This window comes from Tachyglossus aculeatus, chromosome 17 (genome assembly GCF_015852505.1).
Source record: "Tachyglossus aculeatus isolate mTacAcu1 chromosome 17, mTacAcu1.pri, whole genome shotgun sequence".
Classification (NCBI taxonomy): Eukaryota; Metazoa; Chordata; class Mammalia; order Monotremata; family Tachyglossidae; genus Tachyglossus; species Tachyglossus aculeatus.
In genome coordinates, this window is record NC_052082.1 from 51,152,962 (window position 1) to 51,173,130 (window position 20,169).

At 43.3% G+C, this 20,169-nt stretch overlaps 1 protein-coding gene across 1 annotated transcript in view; it reads left to right on the forward strand.

The window, feature by feature from the left end:
• The window catches only part of PIGL (phosphatidylinositol glycan anchor biosynthesis class L), a 120,211-nt gene that overhangs the window by 14,135 nt on the left and 85,907 nt on the right, over nucleotides 1-20,169 (forward strand). The window contains exon 2 of the mRNA XM_038758846.1: nucleotides 955-1,054. Within this exon, the coding sequence (XP_038614774.1) occupies nucleotides 955-1,054 (100 nt within the window). The remainder of the gene's footprint in view (nucleotides 1-954; nucleotides 1,055-20,169) is intronic.

Sequence of the window (20,169 nt, forward strand, 5' to 3'; positions counted from 1 at the left end):
AAGTCACACAGCTGACAACTGGCAGAGCTGGGATTTGCTAAAGAGACCAAGTAGTCATCCAAAGCAATTGTCAGTAGACTATCGTAAAGCAAGCTATACTTTCCCCAAGGGGTTTATACTTTCCCCAAGGGGTTTGAGCCAGTTACCGATAGTGCCGGGATGTTCTTTGATTGAAAATAACTGTTAGGCCGTAAATCGGTAATGGATATAGCTAAGGTTTCAAATTGGAGATTGATCAAAATATCTCTTGATAACCAGAATTACTTTGTGCCCATGCAAGTAAATGATAATCTCTTGCAAATTACACCTAAATCCTTTTTTTTTAAATGATATTTGTTATGCACTTACTAAGTGCCGAGCATTGTATGGCACTTTATATTATATTGTATTATGTACATTGTATTATATATACTGGCGTATATATAAGCTAATCAGGTTGGACAGTGTCCATGTCCCACATGGGGCTCACAGTCATAATCCCCATTTTGCAGCTGAGGGAACCGAAGCACAGAGAAGTGAAGTAACTCACCCAAGGTCACACAGCAGACATGGCGGAGCCAGGATTAGAACCCAGGTTCTTCCGACTTCCAGATGCATGGACTATCTGGTAGGCCATAATACAGCTATTTGATCTTGGGCTTGAAAATGGTGCTACTGCAATAAATTGACTGGTTGTCCTGCATTTTCAGATGTTTCTGGGTTTACCTCTTTTGTAAAAACTTGGTGCACTGGCCTTGTCATTGACCACTTTCACGGCAAAATCGATGCCACTCAAACTGGAGTATTGCATGAGGGGATATCTGATTGAAGGACCTGGATACTACGTAAGGACATTTTTTAAGGCTGCCCAAGGCTGTACCTGCCTATTAAATATTCAAATGCAAGCACAGTTAGGAGAGTCCTGCTTTTTGTGTCATTAAAAACCTCCTCCCTTAATGTATTTATTATCCTCAGGAAATTACTACAATCAAGGAGAAATTCGTAAGAAAGAACTCGTGCAGAGCTGTGTTGTTTTGGGGATCTCGCCTTCCGATGTAACAGTTATTGACCACAGGTAACTCATTTCCCATGATTCAGGATTCCTAATGCCGGAAGAACAAATTAATGCCCATTGGGGCCATAAAGGATAAAGTATTGAATAGGAAGGTCTTTTTTTAGAGTCGCGCAACAAGTCTATTTCTAAGTGTTATTTAAGGTGGGTAATTAACATCACGAATCGTATTTATTGAGTGCTTATCACGTGTGCACAGCACTATACTAAGTACTTGTACAGACAGCTGAGATAGGAGCAGTCACTCATCTGGTGTTCTTAGCATTTTAAGATGGCAGCTAATTTTCAGTTTTAAATTACAATCAAAATTGAAAAATATTCAGAAGCCTGAAAATAATTTCCAGAAGAGCTGTAATGGAGCCCATGCAGCATCCCTTCAGAATGGAAAATAAATCCAGAAAGTCAATATCATCAGGCTTTGTCCTTAATTCTGTTCTTTATCCACCTCTTGATTTGGAAATAATGGGCATCTTAAAGACATTGCATCAGAGACTGGAGTTCGCCATCCTTCACAGTTTCTGGTTTTTGTGTGACAAGTCAGTCCCCGAGCAGTAATGATACCTTTTAGGGTTTACTGAAGCCGAGGGCTGAGCTAGCTTCCTCTTTCTGTAACTGTTAGGAGGCTGCCTTCTTGTTGTTAGGTAATGCCCAGTTAATGTGGTCAGGTTACAACACAAAAAATTGTGAAGACATAAGTTACTTTCAGTCAAGGAGCACACAAAAAAGTCACATGCGAAGAGTCACAGTCACCTCAGACGCACATATAGAAGAAAAGGGATGAGCGATTACATCATTGGTTCCAATTCCCATAAAATTAGTTCTTTTCCTTTGAAGGAGAGAAGCACAGCAGGAAGGGCTGGTATCTTTATTGTGTCCTCTCTCTACTATTGATAGACTTTCTGACACTGATCCATTGGTTACCTGCAGAAGTTTGGAAGGCCTCATTCTTTATACAGTTGATAAACCTGGTTTCTCAAACCCTCAGGGGCATGAGAAGTGGCAAGGCCTATTGGAAAGGGTATGGGCCTCGACGTTGGAGGACCCGCGATCTAATCCTGGCTCTGCCAGTTGCTTGCTGTATGACCTTGAGCAAGTCACTTAACTTCTCTGTGCTTCCGTTTTCTCTACTGCATAATGGGATTAAATACCTGTTCTCTCGCCTACTTAGACCGTGAGCCCTGTGCAGGACAGGGACTTTGTCTGACCTAATTATCTTGTACCTACCCCAGCGCTTAAACAGGTTTTGATACATACTAGGTGCTTAAAATATATCGTAAAACAAACAAACATCAGTAAGGTAAGCAATCAGTCAGAGAGTTTACTCTGTTCCTAGCCCTGTACTAAGCACTTGGGGGAGTACAAGTGTAATTAGACACAATCCCTGGCTTACAATTTCTAGCAGGGGAGACACACTAAAATCAATTACAGGTAGAGGAAGCAACAGAGTTTAAAGAGGTATATGGGGGCTTATAGGTGTGGAAGTGTTGAAGTGGCATCAGGAGGGGAAATGAAGCGGACAGATGAGAGACTGATTAGGGAAGGCCTGGAGAAGATGTGATTTTATAAGGGATTTGAAGATGGGGAGTGTAATGATCTATCGGATATGAATCGGGAATCCTAAAGCAAGGGGTAGGATGTGAGCAGAAGGTCATCTAGTGAGAGATGAGAAGGAAGCACAGGGGGTTGGTTGGCTTTACAGAAGCATGCAGTTGGAAAGGAGCAAGGATAAGTGGAAGGGAAAAAACTGATTGAGTATCTTAAAGCCCATGGTCAGGAGTTTCTGCTTGATTCAGAGAGGAATTGGCAGTCACTGGAGGATTTTGAGGAGTGAAAAAGAAATGCACAAAATGTTTTGCAAGTAATGAGTAAAATGCCGCCACAGTATTAAGGCTTTAAACTGAATGGGTAGACTAGATTTGAGATGAGTTAAACTTTAATGGCATCGACATCAATTTTGCAGCTTTCATCTAAGGATTCTGTACTTCCATACTTCCCAGTTCAGTGCACCACACCAAGTGGGTGCTCCATAAATCCTACTAGTACTAGTTCTGTTGAACCTCTCCGTGCTTCAGTTTTCTCTTCTTTAAAGTGGGGAGAAGATCCATCCACTCCCTCTTAGATTGTGGACCCCATGCAGTATGAGTATGGGGTCCGATCTGATCAACCTGTATCTACTTCATTGGCACAGTGCTTGGCTTCGAATAAGAAGTTCCGGGTACCAGCCATCCAAGATGAACTGCAAGATCTGGTGAGAAGGGGAGGGGGATAAATTCCCAGGTTTGAGGAAAATCTTCCAGATCCTGGGGGAGGGTGCAAACCAACATCCAGTCCTTCCCTTCTCTGTGGACTCGTTAATCATGTGCCATCTCCGCACCCACCAGACACCTGCATGTATTTGAGCCAAGATTCGGGATGGAAGGGGCAGCAGGATGCAAACTTCAATCAATCAGTGAAATTTATTGAGCATTGACTGTGTGCAGAGCACTTTACTAAACGCCTGGGAGAGTACAGTATAGCAGAGTTGGCAGACACAGTCCCTACCCATTTCATTATCTTCCTTCCAACCTCCCCCTTCTTCCCATCATGGGGAATCACACTGTCCCCCACCCCAGCGCCTTATCTCATGCTTTTAGCCTGTATTTTTCTAGACTGCAAGCTCACTGTGGGAAGGGTATGTATCTGATATATTATTGTGTGATACTCTCCCAAGCCCTTAGTACAGTGCTTTGCACACAGTGCTCATTAAAAGCTGTTGATTGATTGTCAGCCAGTTGTCAGCTGTGTGACTTTGGGCAAGTCACTTAACTTCTCTGTGCCTGTTACCTCATCTGTAAAATGGGGATTAAGACTGTGAGCCCCCCCGTGGGACAACCTGATCACCCTGTAACCTCCCGAGCACTTAGAATTGTGCTTTTCACACAGTAAGCATTTAATAAATGCCATTATTATTGTTATTATTATCTGACTGTCTCTAACCCATGAGCCACAGTTCCCACAAGTGTGCCTGTGGGAAATGCCCTTCCCTGTCCTTTTAATCCCTGGTAAAACCAGATTTCATCATATACGTTTGGAGTCTTGAAATCAATGATGATGAGAAATGGGAGTGACCAAGTGTGGTGGTGTAGACTCTAAGCTCCTTATAATAATAAAAATAATTATGGCATTTGTTCAGTCCTTACTGGATCACGTCTACACATCTATACATCTGTTGTACTTTTCCAAGTGATTAGAGTGCTCTGCACTCACTAAGTGCTCAATAAACGCCACTGATTGATTGGATTTGTTGATGTGGCCTGTTACAATAGAGCTGAGGATTGAACACAACAAAAATGACCTCTTGTCCGATTCTTTAGTTATAAACCTAAGCCTTTAGTTCACTGTTGCTGTCCAAATGATGTAATTTGAAAACACGTACATATTACCAGTCCTCTTTTATCATCTCCTTCAATTTGTATAGTTCGTCAGTGGGTCCCATGACGTCATGCTTTCTCCAGACATATTATTTATTTGTAGATTGATCTGAGACTCGTGCTTGAAAGAGCCCAGAATGATTTAGACATAAGAGAATCACAACATTCATATTAACGAATGATCCTGCCCTTTAAAATGAAAAATATTTAGAACCCAAGCATGAAGTGTATCCTTCCTTAGTACCCATCACTATTCAGGTCCTCACTAGAGTACCATACCTGGGCTTCGTAATCTAAAACAGCCATGCAGAAGTTGAAGACGATTCAGAGAAGAGGCCCAGGGGATTAGAAAATCGAACATTTGAGGGAAGGCTTTTCCATCACTCATGCTTTTCAAGCCTCCCCAGGTCATCTTTGAACTGTGACTCGTTGTCTACTCTTTAGTCAGGTCTTTCCCCCAGTCTGGAAACTCCTCTTCCAAGAAGGCTTCCCCGACTAAGTCCTCGTCTCCTCTTCTCCCACTCCCTTCTGCACCGCTCTTACTTGCTCCTTCATCCATCTTCCCTCCCATCCCCACAACACATATGTATATATCTGTGTATATTTCTGTAATTTATTTATCTATGTATTTATCATCAATCATCAATCGTATTTATTGAGCACTTACTATGTGCGGAGCACTGTACTAAGCGCATATTTATCTATGTGAGCCCATTGTTGAGTAGGGACCGTCTCTATATGTTGCCAACTTGTACTTCCCAAGCATTTAGTACAGTGCTCTGCACACAGTAAGCGCTCAATAAATACGATTGAATGAATTAATTAATGTTTGTCTCTCCCTTTAGACTTTGAGCTCGTTGTGGGCAGGAATGTATCCGTTTGTTGTTATATTGTATTCTCCCAAGCACTTAGTACAGTCCTTTGCACACAGTAAGTGCTCAATAAATACAATTGACTGAAGGAATGAACCTTATCAATCCATCCTGAGCAAAGAATAATAGTACTTATAGTAGTACTTAAGTGCTTACCATGTGCCAAGCACTATACTAAGGTCTGGGGTGGACATGAGATTATCAAGTTAGACACAGTCCCCATCCTACATTGGGCTTACAATCTAAATAGGAGGTAGTATGATTTAATCTCCATTTTACAGATGAGGAAACTGAGGCACAGAAGTTAAGTGTACAGGCTCCAAGAGGAGGAGGGAGGAGCTGGGATTAGAACGTAGGTCCTCTGTCTCCCAGGCCTGAGCTCTTTCCACTAAGCCACTTGCTTACTTTAATTGTTTTTTTATGTATCTACTCATCTTTCCATTCTCCTGTTTCTACCATTTGCTCTTTGTTCTTCCTCTTCCTCCTTCTATTAGTAAATTAATTTGTATCTGCCTGTAACCTGCCTCCCCCATTAGATTGTAAGGTTCTTGAAGGTAAGGATTGGATCTCTTCCTCTGTAGTCTCCCAAACACTCTGCACCCAGTAGAAGCTCAGTAAATACTGTTGACTGATTGATTGACTGATAGAATGAATGATTGCAAGGAATTGAGGTTAAAATTAAAAAGGAAAACTGAGGGGGCCCAGGCTTCAAGTATGAACATCATGTAGAGAAGGGTGAAGAGGATTTTCCTGTCTACAAGAGGAGGAAATCATCAATCGTATCATCATCAATCGTATTTATTGAGCGCTTACTATGTGCAGAGCACTGTACTAAGCGCTTGGGAAGTACAAATTGGCAACATATAGAGACAGGAAATGACATTAAATGGAAGAATGAAGGATTTAGGTTTAACATAAGGAAGAATTTCCCATTCAAAAGTGAATCAGGTTACTAAGGAAGGGTGAGAGGCCTTCTGAAAGATTTTAAAATAAAATACAAAAAATTCTGCATGATCCAGGATTGTTGAAATGGGGTGCTGTATGAAGGCAGAGGGCTGGACTAAGTGACCTACCTCTAACCTTCCTTCTGCTTGTATGATCCAGTGAAGCAAATTCCTCTGGTGGTGGTCACTGACCAGAACTAAGAACTCTGGGCCCTGGCAGCCAGCCTGGCTTCCCAGTTTTCCCTTCCTGGTGGTCTGAGTGGAAGGTGGGAGGAGAGTGGAGGAGGAGTGCTGAGACCCAGTTGGAAGTTTAACTTGGGAGGAGTGAACAGTGGAACCTGGGGTGTAGCAGGAGAAGGGAGCGAATAGTAAGAGGAAGACAGCTGAAAGCTAATGCTTAGGAGTTTGGGTTTAATGCAAAGAAAAGCGGGAAGCCATTGGTGGTTTTTGAGAAATCCAGCCAGGAGTTGAAGAGGACTTGAACGAAGATGTGGCTATTAAAGTGGAAAAAAGGGACTGAGTCTCTGAAATTTTGGAAAGTGAAAACCAGAATACTTTATGTGGGAGGCAAAAGAGAGGAGTCAAAGATGAGATCAGGGAGCTTCTAATCAGGGATGGTGGTGACCGATTGTTGACTGATGGGCAGATTAGGAGGAAGAGAATGCTTAAGAGAGTAGGTGAGGATTCAGTTTTTGATCTATTAAGTTTAAAGGGTCAGGGGGAGATAAGTGGGAAGATATTCTGGGGGCAGAAAGAGATACAAGACTGTTTAACAGGTGAGAGGACAGGGCTGGTGAGGTAGCTTTGTAAGATAGCCACATAAAAGGGGAGCTTAAACAATGGAAGCAGACAAGCTCCCTTGTAGGGAGCAAGGGAAAGGTGAGTTGAGTTAGAGGACCCAGCAAAGGGTCTTGCAGGACATCCACAGTTAAAATGTTAAGAGGAGGAAGAGTGACGGGGCAATGAAGGAGGAGTGATCAGAAAGGGTGGAAAACAGCAGAAGAGTAGCGAGTCAGTGAAACCGGGGTCAGAGGTTTCTGAGAGTAAAGTGAGGTCATCAGTATCAAAGGCAGCCAGTATTATTATAACTAACTTATTTTTAAAAGGTGTGGCCACAAAAATATTGTGACAGCTGCAACAATCAAAATATTTTTTGATAACCACGTCTCTCGGATGACATTTGATGGGCTTCCAGATCACATTCCCGGAGCCTTTTGAGGCAGCCCAGTTATTTGGTCACTCCAGAAAAGGGTTCAAAGGACCCCCGAGTTCCCCTAAAGTCTTCTCTCTACCTCCCTCCCTTGCTCTCCTCCAAATCTCTGAGTTCCGCACCATCTCAGCACCTTCACCCTCACAACCACCACAGAACGCCTGTGCATATTGATTTACACATTCTACTGTTTAAGCACTTGCTTTTCCACATACTGTTTTCAGTCTCTTCCATTTCCTACCAGCTATTATTTAGTGTCTGCCCCCCGTGTTAGATTTTAAAATCCTCGAAAGCAGGAATTGTACCCTTTTCTGCTTTTGCCCTCCCAAATGCTTGGTTCAGTACTCAGTGGTACTTACTGAGCATTTACCATTTGCAGAACACCATACTAAGCACTTTGGAGAGTGCAGTGTAACAGAGTTAGTAGACACATTCCCTGCCCATAATGAGCTTACAGTCTAGAGAGGTGGTGGTGATGGTGAGTGAGGTTGCTGAAGTGGTAGCTGTTTGTTCAGGAAGAAAGCCATTAGCCAGCTTGCCCTTTCCCTATGGAAAGAGTCCTTTCCCTGAAACAAGATCATAGAAACTGGAATTTTTTTTTGGACAGTCATTGATTGGTTCCCTTGGAAGTGTGGTAAAAGTGGTGGTGGGGGGGGAAGACAGGGAGGGTACAAGGTGTTGAAATTTCACGAATGACCAATAAGATTGACAAAGCAAATAAATCCTGTCTGTGCTTCAATGCAGGCCCTTATTGGCTTGCTACATGCTCGCTACGTGCTCTGCATGCTTTACCTTTAGTAAATGCCTTACATTTTGGTAAGGAAAATCCAAAGGTTTGGATCAAATCCAGCCATTGTAGGACTCAGCTGAATCATGCAGCCTAAATTTCCTCCTTCTTTTCATAATCCACATCCAGGTTAGTTACATTTTAAAAATATAAATGGCAGAACAATTAAATTGGCTGGCGTAGATTTTTTACTTGCTCGATTAATGAACTGGACTTGGATCACCTCCTTTTCTTATTTGGGTCTACAACCCCTCACACTGAAATAAAAATTGTTAACACTGAGCATTTCCTCAGATTAAAGACAAATTAAGGGTTGTAACCTAACATTTTACAGAAAACATTTATGGGAAGCAGATATCAAGTTATTCAAGCTAGCAAATAATTTGGCCTACTGCTACTCCCTATGTAGCTAGATGTTCTTTGTTTCTTTAATAAAAATTCAGTCACTTATCCTATTAATCAAAGGTTTTGTTCTTATTAAGGGAAATTTGCATTATAGTAAGAATACCCTGACCAGCTCTGTGTGGGTATGCACCATTGTTTCTTCTGGCACAGACCCTATAGACTGTAAGCACCCTGTGAGCAGGGATCATGTCTACCAGCTCTATTGTATTTTCTCAAGTGCTCAGTACAGTGCTCAGCACACAGTAAGCACTCAATCAATATCATTGATTGGCCACTGATTGACAGTACATCATGTTTTATCCAGGCAGGTGTATGTTATCAGAAGAAACTTCCCTAACTCTCCAACAGTGTCCTTTCCAAAAGACCTAGTGAAAGTGTGTGTAAAGGGAGAACTGACTGCATCGTTTACTTCTGGTCACTTGACCAGAGTTTAATGAGTTTTACTATGGACAATGTATCAGAATAAGCTGACTAAACATCTTGCCTCGATTGTCTGTGCTCTGCAGTCATAAAATGTTTGTTTGTATATTAATTTTTTATTGTAAATGCCAAATTATGCCAAAACTATACGCCAGTCTGAGTTGGGCAATCAAAGCAAGATGAGAAATGACCAGGATGAAGACCTAATGGTTGCTCTGAATCCCTTGAATTAGAAGCAGCTTGGCTTAGTGGATAGAGCATGGGCCCGAGACTCAGGAGGACCTGGGTTCTAAACTTGGCTCTGGCCCTTGTCTGCTGTGCCTTCTCTATACCTTAGTTACCTCATCTGTAGAATGGGGATTAAGACTGTGATCCCAATGGGGGACATGGACCGTATCCAACCTGATTAACTTGTATCAATTCCAGTGCTTAGTATAGCACAGAGAGGTAAAAAACAGGAGTAGAAATTGAGGACCCTGGGGGAAACACTGATGAAGTTTATAAATTTACTTTGTGGTTTCCTTTCATACGCTTTTCCAGATACTCTAAGTCATTGCCAAAGAGTTTATGAAGACTTAGAGGATGTTGGCAAGTGAAAGAACTGCCCTCCCTCTGTTGTCATGTCCTTAGCAACAACAAGCCATTATAAACAAGAACACCACCCGACCCCTTTTCATTGGTAAAAGTACCTGCCATCCTGTCTGGCTGCTCCTTTGGGGATTCCTGTGAAATAAACCCTACAGTGATGCACCATGACAGGAGTTGTGGAGGAAGCCAGAGTGGCAAGGTAATCTGTTTGAGTCGGAAAAATCTACAGATTGCTCTCACCCACCCTCTTTCTAATAGTGCAGGAGACTCTGGTTGTACAAGTTAGATGGAACTTCACACCCTTTCTCCTGTGAGGCTGTTGATAGTGATGTGTAATTGTGTCCACTGCATTCCAGGCACTAAAGATTATTTAAAAGACCACAGTCCTCCCTCTCAAGAAGTTCAGTGCAGAAAGTAAGACTGGAAAAATGTAGCCCAAAACACTACTACTCTAGAAAGATTAATTTCTTTATCGGTTCTCTTAGTCGATGCTGAAATTGTGGTGGAAAGGAGGATAGTGATTTCTCTTTTAAAATCACCTATCAAAGCTGATAGTTTTCTTCTTTTCGTTACATTTATTTTCCTCATTCAGTATTATCCTTAAAATACTGATCACCCACAAAAGCAAGGGCAGGGGCAAGACTGAATGTGTCCCTTTAAAGAAATATAAACCTGAAGGAAATAATAGCTATCCTATAACCAGCACAAAGCCTGTTATTTTCAGGTGCTTAGAGATTTCCTAGGCACCTGAAAGTAGCAGCAGGACTGCAAGCCACCTTTGCGTAAGAAATGTACTTTGTGCTAATCACATGGGATGACTGCAGGTAACAATAAACATGACAGGCATTCTAATCAGAAGGTCTAATTTGATAAGTAAGGTGTGGGACAGCGTTTTAATCTCCCGGACTCTACTGATTTTGACGTCTGCTTTCCTTAAATTTAGTTGGCCATAATGTGGGATCACCACCCTTTGTGCTTGACCTTATGCCAGGAGAAAAGCAGTGGTTTGCAATTGACCAGATATTAACAACTCGGGAGCCACACTGCTGATGCCCGGGCAAGTGCACGATCAAGGATAAAAGGCCCCCAGGATCTGCAGGGTCACATTCTGCCTGGAGTTGTGAATTGTTCAGTCCCTTCATAGCTCCCCAATAATCCCACTGGCACAAAAACCTTTTGGTTTGGCCCTGAGCAAAGCAAACTGCAGGCTAATGCTGTAGCAGATTTGGTGAAGACAGGCTAACCGGTAGAATCAGCCACTGCCTCTCTCTTAGGAAAGCAGTTTTGCTCTTCAGTTTTGTCAAAGGGGAAACTTTCCAGTCACAGCTTGGGGATTTACCCAGTAAATAACAAAAAATCTGGCTTTCCCCATTTGAGTTATCAATACTCGCTCAAAATTCTGACTCCCCAAACTCACTCTTCTGCGTGGATCTCCAGGTTTACTATTGGGTGGCCAGGTCTTTATTTTCTCCTAGGCAGCGGACTTTTCATTTGTTTTGTCATTGACTCGATCAGTGTGGTCCACCCAGTTTTTCTAACCAAGGTAAATTGCCTTTTTAGCTCCTGCTCTTCTTTCTGCCTCACTTCCAGCAAGTCCCTCTTAACCAGGTCCTCTTCTATGCCTGCTAACCTCAGTATTTACCATCCTGCCACGGAAAGTGTCTCTAAATCAGGACATTCCACAAGTTGGGACAGTCGGGATAAAAGGCATTCCGGACTTCTGGAGAAGTAACAAGTGCAGTTGGGATGATCTTTTGTATACTTCAGCAAGATCTGTGACCCAACAGAGACCTGGTGTTATTTTTAAATGGGATTTTTATGAAGTGCTATTGATTTTAATTGTTTAAAGCCTGGGTTTTATGGGAAGCCAGGAGGAGGCCAATGGACCAATGCCATGAGAATAAAATATACTGTTATCCTGATAGCAGTTGTAGCTTCTCAAAGTTCTCCTGATGCAGTTGGGTGTTGCTGACATAAAGAACAGACTTGCGCTCTTCCTTTTATACCTTTAGTTCTGGGGCTGTTGCTTTTTTGTTTTTTGCTTTTTCCAGGACATGGATGGTGTGGGGCTGGGGTTGGGGGAGGTGGTGATGGTGGGGGTGTGGAACCTCATGCATTTTTCTCAGTTTGACCTATTTAGGTCTCCCCTTGTTTGGGCTGCATTACTAGGTTGTAGAAACTCATTTCTCTGATTAATGTGCAGCCTCCATCTGTGCCTGAGGATTTGTAGAGTTTGGGACCTTGTGGTTCCAAGAAAGGCCTATGGACCTGGTAAATCCATTGAAAACAGGAGTTGATCCAGGATGATTCTTAGGGGCAGAAGACTCTCGGTACTGCTGATGAAAATGCCTTCTCCAAAAGAAAGGTCTTTGTTGTTGTTATTTCTGCAGGGTTCAGGCCACATTGGGGCATCTTGCAAGGACAAATGAAAAAGCCCATCAATGCCTGAGAGGTATTAGAGAGTTTCCTCCCAGAGAAAATCTAGAGTCACTGCTTTCAGAGTCATCATAGCCTGGCTTGGTTATGAATATGTGGCGTCCTTTTTTCCATCTGCTGATTAATTCATTCCTTTATTTTGCCCAAGAGAAAGGGGCCAGCCTTGCCATTTGTTTTCATTGATCATTAGGGTTCAAAATGCTACCCGATCTGAAAAATTTGCTTTGCCTCCTCATCCACTTTCCACCTCACCTTCTGACATCAATCAATAGTATTTAGTATTTATTGAGTGCTCACTGAGCATAGAGCACTGTACTGAGCACTTGGAGGTGTACCACAGCGTAAGTAGTCACTATACCTTCCCTCAGGAACTTACAATTTAGTGGAGGAGAATAATAATAGTAGTGATTAAGCACTTGTACTAAGCACTGGAGTAGATACAAGGTAATCAGACTGTACATAACCCTGTCCCACATAAAGCTCACAGTCTGAAACTGAGGCACAGAGAAGTTAAGTGACTTGCAAGTCATATAGCAGGCAGGTGGCCGAGCTGGGATTAGAATTTAGATCCTCTGACTTCCACTTTGGAGCTCCTTTTACTAGTCTTTTGCTCTTCATGCACCACTTGGCTAAAACAGCCAATTAGATTTTTCTGCATTTACTACCTATTCTCTTTAAGCCCGTGGCCAGATTTCTGTTAAGAGGGTCAAGGTTTCTTTAAGTCTCTGGGTTTATGGACCACTGTCAAGTTTAAGGCCATGTCCCACATACCACTCCAACCAAGGATGAGCTGTCAGATTTGTCAGATGTAGTCTTGAAAAGTGACTCAAGAGTCTGCCAGGGCCGAGCTTGTGCCAAAGCTTTGCTGGTGGTACAACTCCCTTTCCACTCCCTTCAGGGCTTTTCCTTCCCACTAAGCAAAAGGAGCAATGCCTGGAGGGAGCAAGAGTGCTAATGAATCCACCTCTCCCCCTCACACATATTAGTCCTTTCCTCCCAGCCTCATCTTGGGTGTATGACACCAGTAACAACAGCTTTATGTGCTTACCCCCTTAGTTCTATGGAGGACTCCTCTTGATGAAAAGAAAGACCTACCAGCCCTGCCTTTATAGTCTCCTATATGAGAGTTTGGTATAGAGTGAAAAAATTGGCCAAGAAAAACAACTTTAAAAAAAAGTGGTGGTGTCAGAGAGGAGAGGAGGAGGGAGAGAAACTAATAGAAGTTAAAAAGGACTCAAAGGTTTTTGTACCTATGGTGAGCTGACCTGCAGGGATATTAAAGTCCTGGAGAAACCTTTCCGAGCCATATTTAATTCAATTATCCCAGCAGTTCATCATTATAGAAAAAAGCCACTTGTCTATCCCCTTCTTATTCAGGATGAAGGCAGTGAGTCATTTGGAGCAATGAGTGTATTCGGTCATTATTAGGCAGAGCACAGCAGTGACTGAAAAACAAAAGGATGCAAATAATTCGGGGATCTCAGAAAGTCAGTGTACATCCTGAGCCACTGAGCTAGCTAAAGCCAGGTTTCACCTTCCAAAAGCCTTATTGGATCCACTAATGAACGATTCCAGCTGAAATCAGATGCAGCAGACATAGCCCTTGTACAATAAACAAGTAGTTAAGGTGTGAGCCATTTAAAATTGGATAAAGCTCAGTAGAATAAAATTTTGGAAACTATTCAGCACTAGCTTTGAGGACTGGAGGTAAGCTAAAATATTTAACAGTTTCATTCCTTTCAGGTTTGCACTCTAAAATGGAAAACTCTCTGTTTAGTCATACTCCTAGAAAATAGAAAGCCTTCCCAAGATTCCCATCATCAAGTAAAGATGCAGCTGAGAGCCCAGAGTATCAAAAGCCTGAAGAATCCCAGCAGGATTTTCAATTTATTTTAAAAACAACATGCCCTTTTCCTCCTTTTAACCTCAGCCCAGGACTTTTCTAGCTAAGCTAATTTCTCTGGTTTTTCTAATGGTTTTTCAGAGGAATGAAATTAAGTAGGAATTGGAACTTAAGGGGCAAAGAAGCCAAAACTCAGCTTGATTCTTAGGCAGAGGGTGGTTCAGATCTCTACCTCAGTCAAAAATCTGGGCCTAGAGCCCAGATCACCTTGACCCAAGCTAGGCCTAAGGATGTGGGGCCAGAACAGATGTTCTGAACAACAATTCTTTGGTTTCTCAGGAACACCTGTAGTGGAAATAGCTGCTGCATGTTACTAAAGTACACATCAGGAATGCATCCTCCCTCCTCATCCACATCAAACAACTCTGTCATTCCACAGGAAATGATCCTGATGCAACATCCCAGCTCTCCCCTCCTGTGGGCTCTGTATATCACAACCCAAGACATCAGCCTCTTCACAACTCCCTGGAATAAATTTTGCTTTTAAGATCAAAATCATTCAGAGAAGGGAGCAATTTGCATTTTTGGTAATGAAAAGCAGGTTTTTCTTTGCTCTCAGCACCTATCCCCAAGGAGACCTACGGCCGATCCAGGCATCTCAACCACGATTCCTATGGCCTTTCAGATGGTCGTGGGAGGTGAACTGGGCAGGGATGATCATCTATATCATACGCTTAGGCTATTGAGACAAGGGATGATCATTAGGCTTGCACAGAGTCAGTAACAAGAGTTAGAAACTGAACCTGGGTCTCCTGTTCTATTTCCCTTCCTTCAGCTTTGGGCATGCATATAGGCCGTTAATACCCATGAGGGTTTGCTGTCTTGAGTGGGCTTCACAATTTATGGGTAATAATAGAGTCTTTTTCCTCCAGAGGTTTGAACACACCCTCTCAGTAATTTAGGCAGGGGCTTGGAGTCCCACATCTGTTCGAAGTGCGTATGACCTTAGCCACCAGTGCAATCCCTTGCTGACTATATGTTAACCACCCATAAATAGCTAAGAAGGAGGGGTTTTTTTTGCAGCCAAGGGATGACAATTTATCAGGTGCTGGTCTAGAATCGCCCACTTCTCTTTCTTTATTGTAGTTCCTCCTCTAACCTTTTCATATCGGCACAGAAGCCTGGATGGAGAGTATTTTAGTGTCCGCCTCCCCTATTAGATTGAAAGCTGCTTGAGGGTAAGGGATCATGTTTACTAATTCTGTTGTTCTCTTCCAAGCTCTGAGCGTAGCAGATGATTGATTGCTGGGGTGGTGGAGTGCCAGCAGGCAACACAAGGCATCACTTACTTCTCTTCAAGGTTCCGTTGGTGCCTTCTTAATAATAATACTACTACTAATAATAATAATAATGGCATTTATTAAACGCTTACTATGTGCAAAGCACTGTTCTAAGCGCTGGGGAGGTTACAAGATCAGGTTGTCCCACGGGGGGCTCACAGTCAATCCCCATTTTACAGATGAGGTAACTGAGGCACCGAGAAGTTAAGTGACTTGCCCAAAGTCACATAGCTGACAGTTGGCGGAGCCGGGATTTGAACCCCTGACCTTGGACTCTAAAGCCTGTGCTCTTTCCACTGAGCCACGCTGCTTCAACTGCCCCATATGTATCTTCCTGGGAACAGAGAATTCATTCTATTTGGACTATTTTACTGTCTTTTCCAAGAGCCTGCACAAATCTCCCAATTACCTCAATGAAGAGGCCCATCTGGAAAACCTCAAATTTCCTAAAACCTCTTTAGACAGATAAAACCCCCAAACCCCCATTCCACTGAAACCTAGTAATTTTCTCTTTATGAACCTATTTTTTTTTCTTCAGTACCCAAAGAAATGATCCAGGCTGTAGAGAAGCAGCATGACCTAGTGGCAAGAGCACGGGCTTGGGAGTCAGAGGATGTGGGTTCTAATCCTGACTCCACTGTGGGTCTGTTGTGTGACCTTGGGGGAGTCACTTGACTTCTCAGTGCCTCAGTTCCCTCATCTGTAAAATGGGGATTAAGACTGCAAGCCCCACGTGGGACAACCTGATTACCTTATGTCTACCCCAGCGCTTAGAGCAGTGCTTGGAACATTATTATTATTACCATCTACGATCCCAAAGTAAATAGCCTGTCATCCCAGCTGTTCCTTCCCCGTCCCCAACGGATGGGGACCATGTCTAATTCCCACCCAGGTATTTTCTCCCAATGGCTTAGTACAGCGCTTTGAACAAAGTAAACATTTAAGCAGCGTGGCTCAGTGGAAAGAGCACGGGCTTTGGAGTCAGAGGTCATGGGTTCGAATCCCGGCTCCGCCACATGTCTGCTGTGTGACCTTGGGCAAGTCACTTAACATCTCTGAGCCTCAGTTCCCTCATCTGTAAAATGAGGATTAAGACTGTGAGCCCCACGTGGGACAACTTGATCCCATTGTATCCTCCCCAGTGCTTAGAACAGTGCTTTGCACATAGTAAGCACTTAACAAATGCCATTATTATTATTTAATAAATACTATTAGTACTGCTACTAGCAAACTCTCTCACGTAGGGGCTTGGCCATGTTGTTGGGTAGGGATTGTCTCTGTCTCTTGCTGAATTGTACTTTCCAAGTGCTTAGTACAGTGCTCTGCACACAGTAAGTGCTCAATAAATACGACTGAATGGATGAATCGTAGTTCTGGTTGTGCAAAGCCCTTTGACTGTCCTTCAACAGCCCCCGAAAGTCCTTTACACCTGCTCTGCGTACGAAACAGTGGTCGTGAGAACAGGCACTGTTCCCGGAAGGGCTTCGGCAACCATGTGTGTGCTTTTTCCTTCAGCCAGTGCCTTGGCATCTAGTAAGCATGTCGCTTGACGGGGAGGAGGAGGCCTGCATCTCTCTGACACCTTTATCCCCTAAAGCCCCAAGGTGCTTTATAAATCATGTGAACTGAGCAGGAGGAAGGCGGCCACCTGTCTCTTTGGCAGCTGCTAGCTACATTTCCCTTATTCCCGCACCCCCCCAGGTAGAACAGGGACAACCCCAGTGGGTGGCAAAGGATGTCGTTCCCCTCCCACCCCCAGCTACCTCTGAATTATGCAGATTTCTGTATATTCTGTCTCCCTAAGCACCGGCAATGGCACTTGCCAGCAGGCTCCAAAATGTACAGGAAAGCTAGTTGCTCTTGCCAATACCTATTCTCCCGTTTCTCTCGACTGCCAACTCCTGCCTTCCCTCGTCAATCAGCAATGCCTCCTGTTGCTGGATTGAAGCAGCATGGCCTAGTGGAAAGAGCACGGGACTGGGGGTCAGAGGACCTTGGTTCTATTCCACTTACCTGCTGTGTGACCTTGGGCAAGTCATTTCACTTCTCTGCCTTAGTTCTGCAAAATGGGTTTTGGTATCTGTTCTCCCTCCTACTTAGGACTGTGAGCCCCATGTGCAATGGATTATCTTATGTCTACCCCACTATTCAGTAATAATACTAACAATAATAATAACTGTAGGTTTTTTAAAGCACTTACTATGTGCCAAGCAACGTACTAAGCGCTGGGGTGGATACAAGCAAATCAGGTTGGACACAGTCCCGGTCCCAAAGGGGCTCACAGACTCAATCCCCATTTTACAGATGAGGTAACTAAGGCCCAGAGAAGTAAAGTGACTTGCCCAGGGTCACACAACAGACAAGTGACAGAGCCGGGGTTAGGACCTATGACCTTCAGACTCCAGGAGGACCTAACCATTGCATTGTTCTTTCCAACAATCTTCTTCCTCAGTTGCAGATGGTGTTTGGAGCAGGGTGGACTCATGCTCTGATCCAGGATAGCACTGTTCTTATGGACCATAAAATACACTTTCTGAAGAAGAAATTAATCTAAAATCACCCTAATATCTAGACGTCAATATTTTTGTCTCTAAGGTGGTAGTCAAGCTATAATACTGAGAAACAGTGTGGCCTAGTGGATAGAGCCTGGGCCTGGGAGGGACCTGAGTTCTAATTCCAGGTCTGCCACTCGTCTGCTCTGTGACTTTGGGCAACTTGTTTCACTTCTCTGTGCCTCAGTTCCTCGTCTGTAAAATGGGGATTGAGACAGTGAGCCCCGTGTGGGACAGGGACTGTGTCCAACCTGATTAGTTTATATACTTACCCCAGCACTTAGTACAGTGCTTGGCACATAGTAAGCATGTAACAGATGCCATAGAAACAAGAGTGTTAATTGGGAAGGGGACAAAAGAGAGAAAGGGTGTCAACAGAGAGGAGACGTTTACAGGCAGAGGGATTCTGAGCCCAGTGTAGAACAGTCAGCCAGTCAGTGTTATTTATTGAGTGCTTACTGTGTGCAGAGCACTGTACAAAGCACTTGGGAGAGTACATTGTAACAATAAATACACGCAGGTATTGGATCCAATGTAACTTTATATCCACCCCTGCACTTAACACTCAATAAGCCCTTGAGAAATACCTAATTTATAAAATGACTCTTTTATGCTGCTAAAAAAAGATGCACAAAGTTGCACGAAAGGTAAAGCTTTGCAAAGCATATTTTCCCAAGTTTTTTCATTCAAAGTCAGCATTCATAGTGTGAGCTGATGCTTCTCCTATAGTCTGATAAATACAGTATTTTTGTCAACCATTTAGGCAAATGGTTAGAAATCTGTGAAAGAAAATTCAGCAAGGTAAATAGCCATTTACCTGCTCCCTGGTGCTGAGATGGACAGGTCCAAATTGGAAGCCTGTCCTGTCCCCAGAAAATCTCTTGACCCCAGTCAAGATTTGGGGGTGAAGACTGCTGGGGTGTGGACTGCAAATGCCTTGTGGGTGCACATTGCCTACCAACTCTGTTGTAATGAACTCTCCCAAGTGCTTAGTACAGTGCTCTGCACACAGAAAGCGCTCAATAAATACCATTAATTGCCTGAGTGAGATGAGATCACCGTATTGGGGGTAGTTTGCCCATTAGAGTATAAGTTCCTTGTGGGCCTTGTGCTTCTGTTGTACACACCCAAGCTCAGTACCATACAGTACCTTCAGTAGACACTCAGTGAATACCATTACTGCTGCTAAAAGTAGTCAGTTGTAGAGGTTGTACAATTCAAGCCTTGGTAGAAATGCTAGAGCACCTGGGTCCCTTTAGCAGGGTTTAAATCTTATTGAGCAGCATTGTTATTCAACCTTTTCCCACAAGCTTATGCAGCTGTTCTTCCTGAACATGACTAACCCCGTGTAACATTTAAAATGTTGAGGTTGGGCTGTGGGAGTTATTTTCTAGCTAGAACTCTGAGGGAAAAATGGGAATGGTTATTTTTCCCCTAACCTGCGCAAAATGGATTGAGCCCAAGCTTTCCAAATAAAAACCCACAGTGCGCTCTGGTCTGATCCAGAAATGTAAAGGCTCATCCCCCAAATGGAGCTTTTGAGAATCTGAGGAGTAGAGGAAGCTAGGGGGTAAGAGGAAGAGTTTTCAGAGGACTGTTTTTTCATGTGGATGACATAAAAGATTCCAGGAAAGGCAGCAAAATGCTGCTTGAAAAGTGATTAGAGAGGTTTAATACTACGACACATAAATAATTCATTTTCCCCAAACCATCGCTTAAAGCATCCTGTCTTCCTTTCTCCATTCCAGCACTCAGACACATCCCCTCCCCTTTATGTTTGAGTTGATCATTCTTTGCCTGTTGATTTTCTCTGATGAAAGGCATTCTTTTTGACTGAATGACTCCATATCTAAAAAGGTGCCTTTATTTAAAAGCCTTTTTCAGAAGGCCATCCCATGAAGAGAGTTATCTGAGTTGAGACGGATTTGGTAAAGTAACCTGTTGTGCTCTCCCAAGTGCTGAGTACAGTGCTCTGCACACAGTAAGTGCTCAATAAATACGATTGACTGACTTGCAGATAGGCCCTCATTTCTGAAAGGCGGATGAGGGAGAGTCTGTGGGCTGAGGTCCTCTTTAACCTTCTTTGTCTCTCCCTCGTTTCCACCCCATCTTTCAGCTCTTATGTCACTAACCCCTTTAGGGAGTTCCAGAACTGTGTTAACCAGGGGAAAACTATGGTGGGTTTTTAACTATATAGTGAGTACTGAAACATGGGTGTATGAGAGAAGGAACTTTCATGAGTCATACACAGACCTAGAGGAGACTTTTTTTGTTTATCCCACTGAGTCTTCTAAGACTTTCCACAGCATTT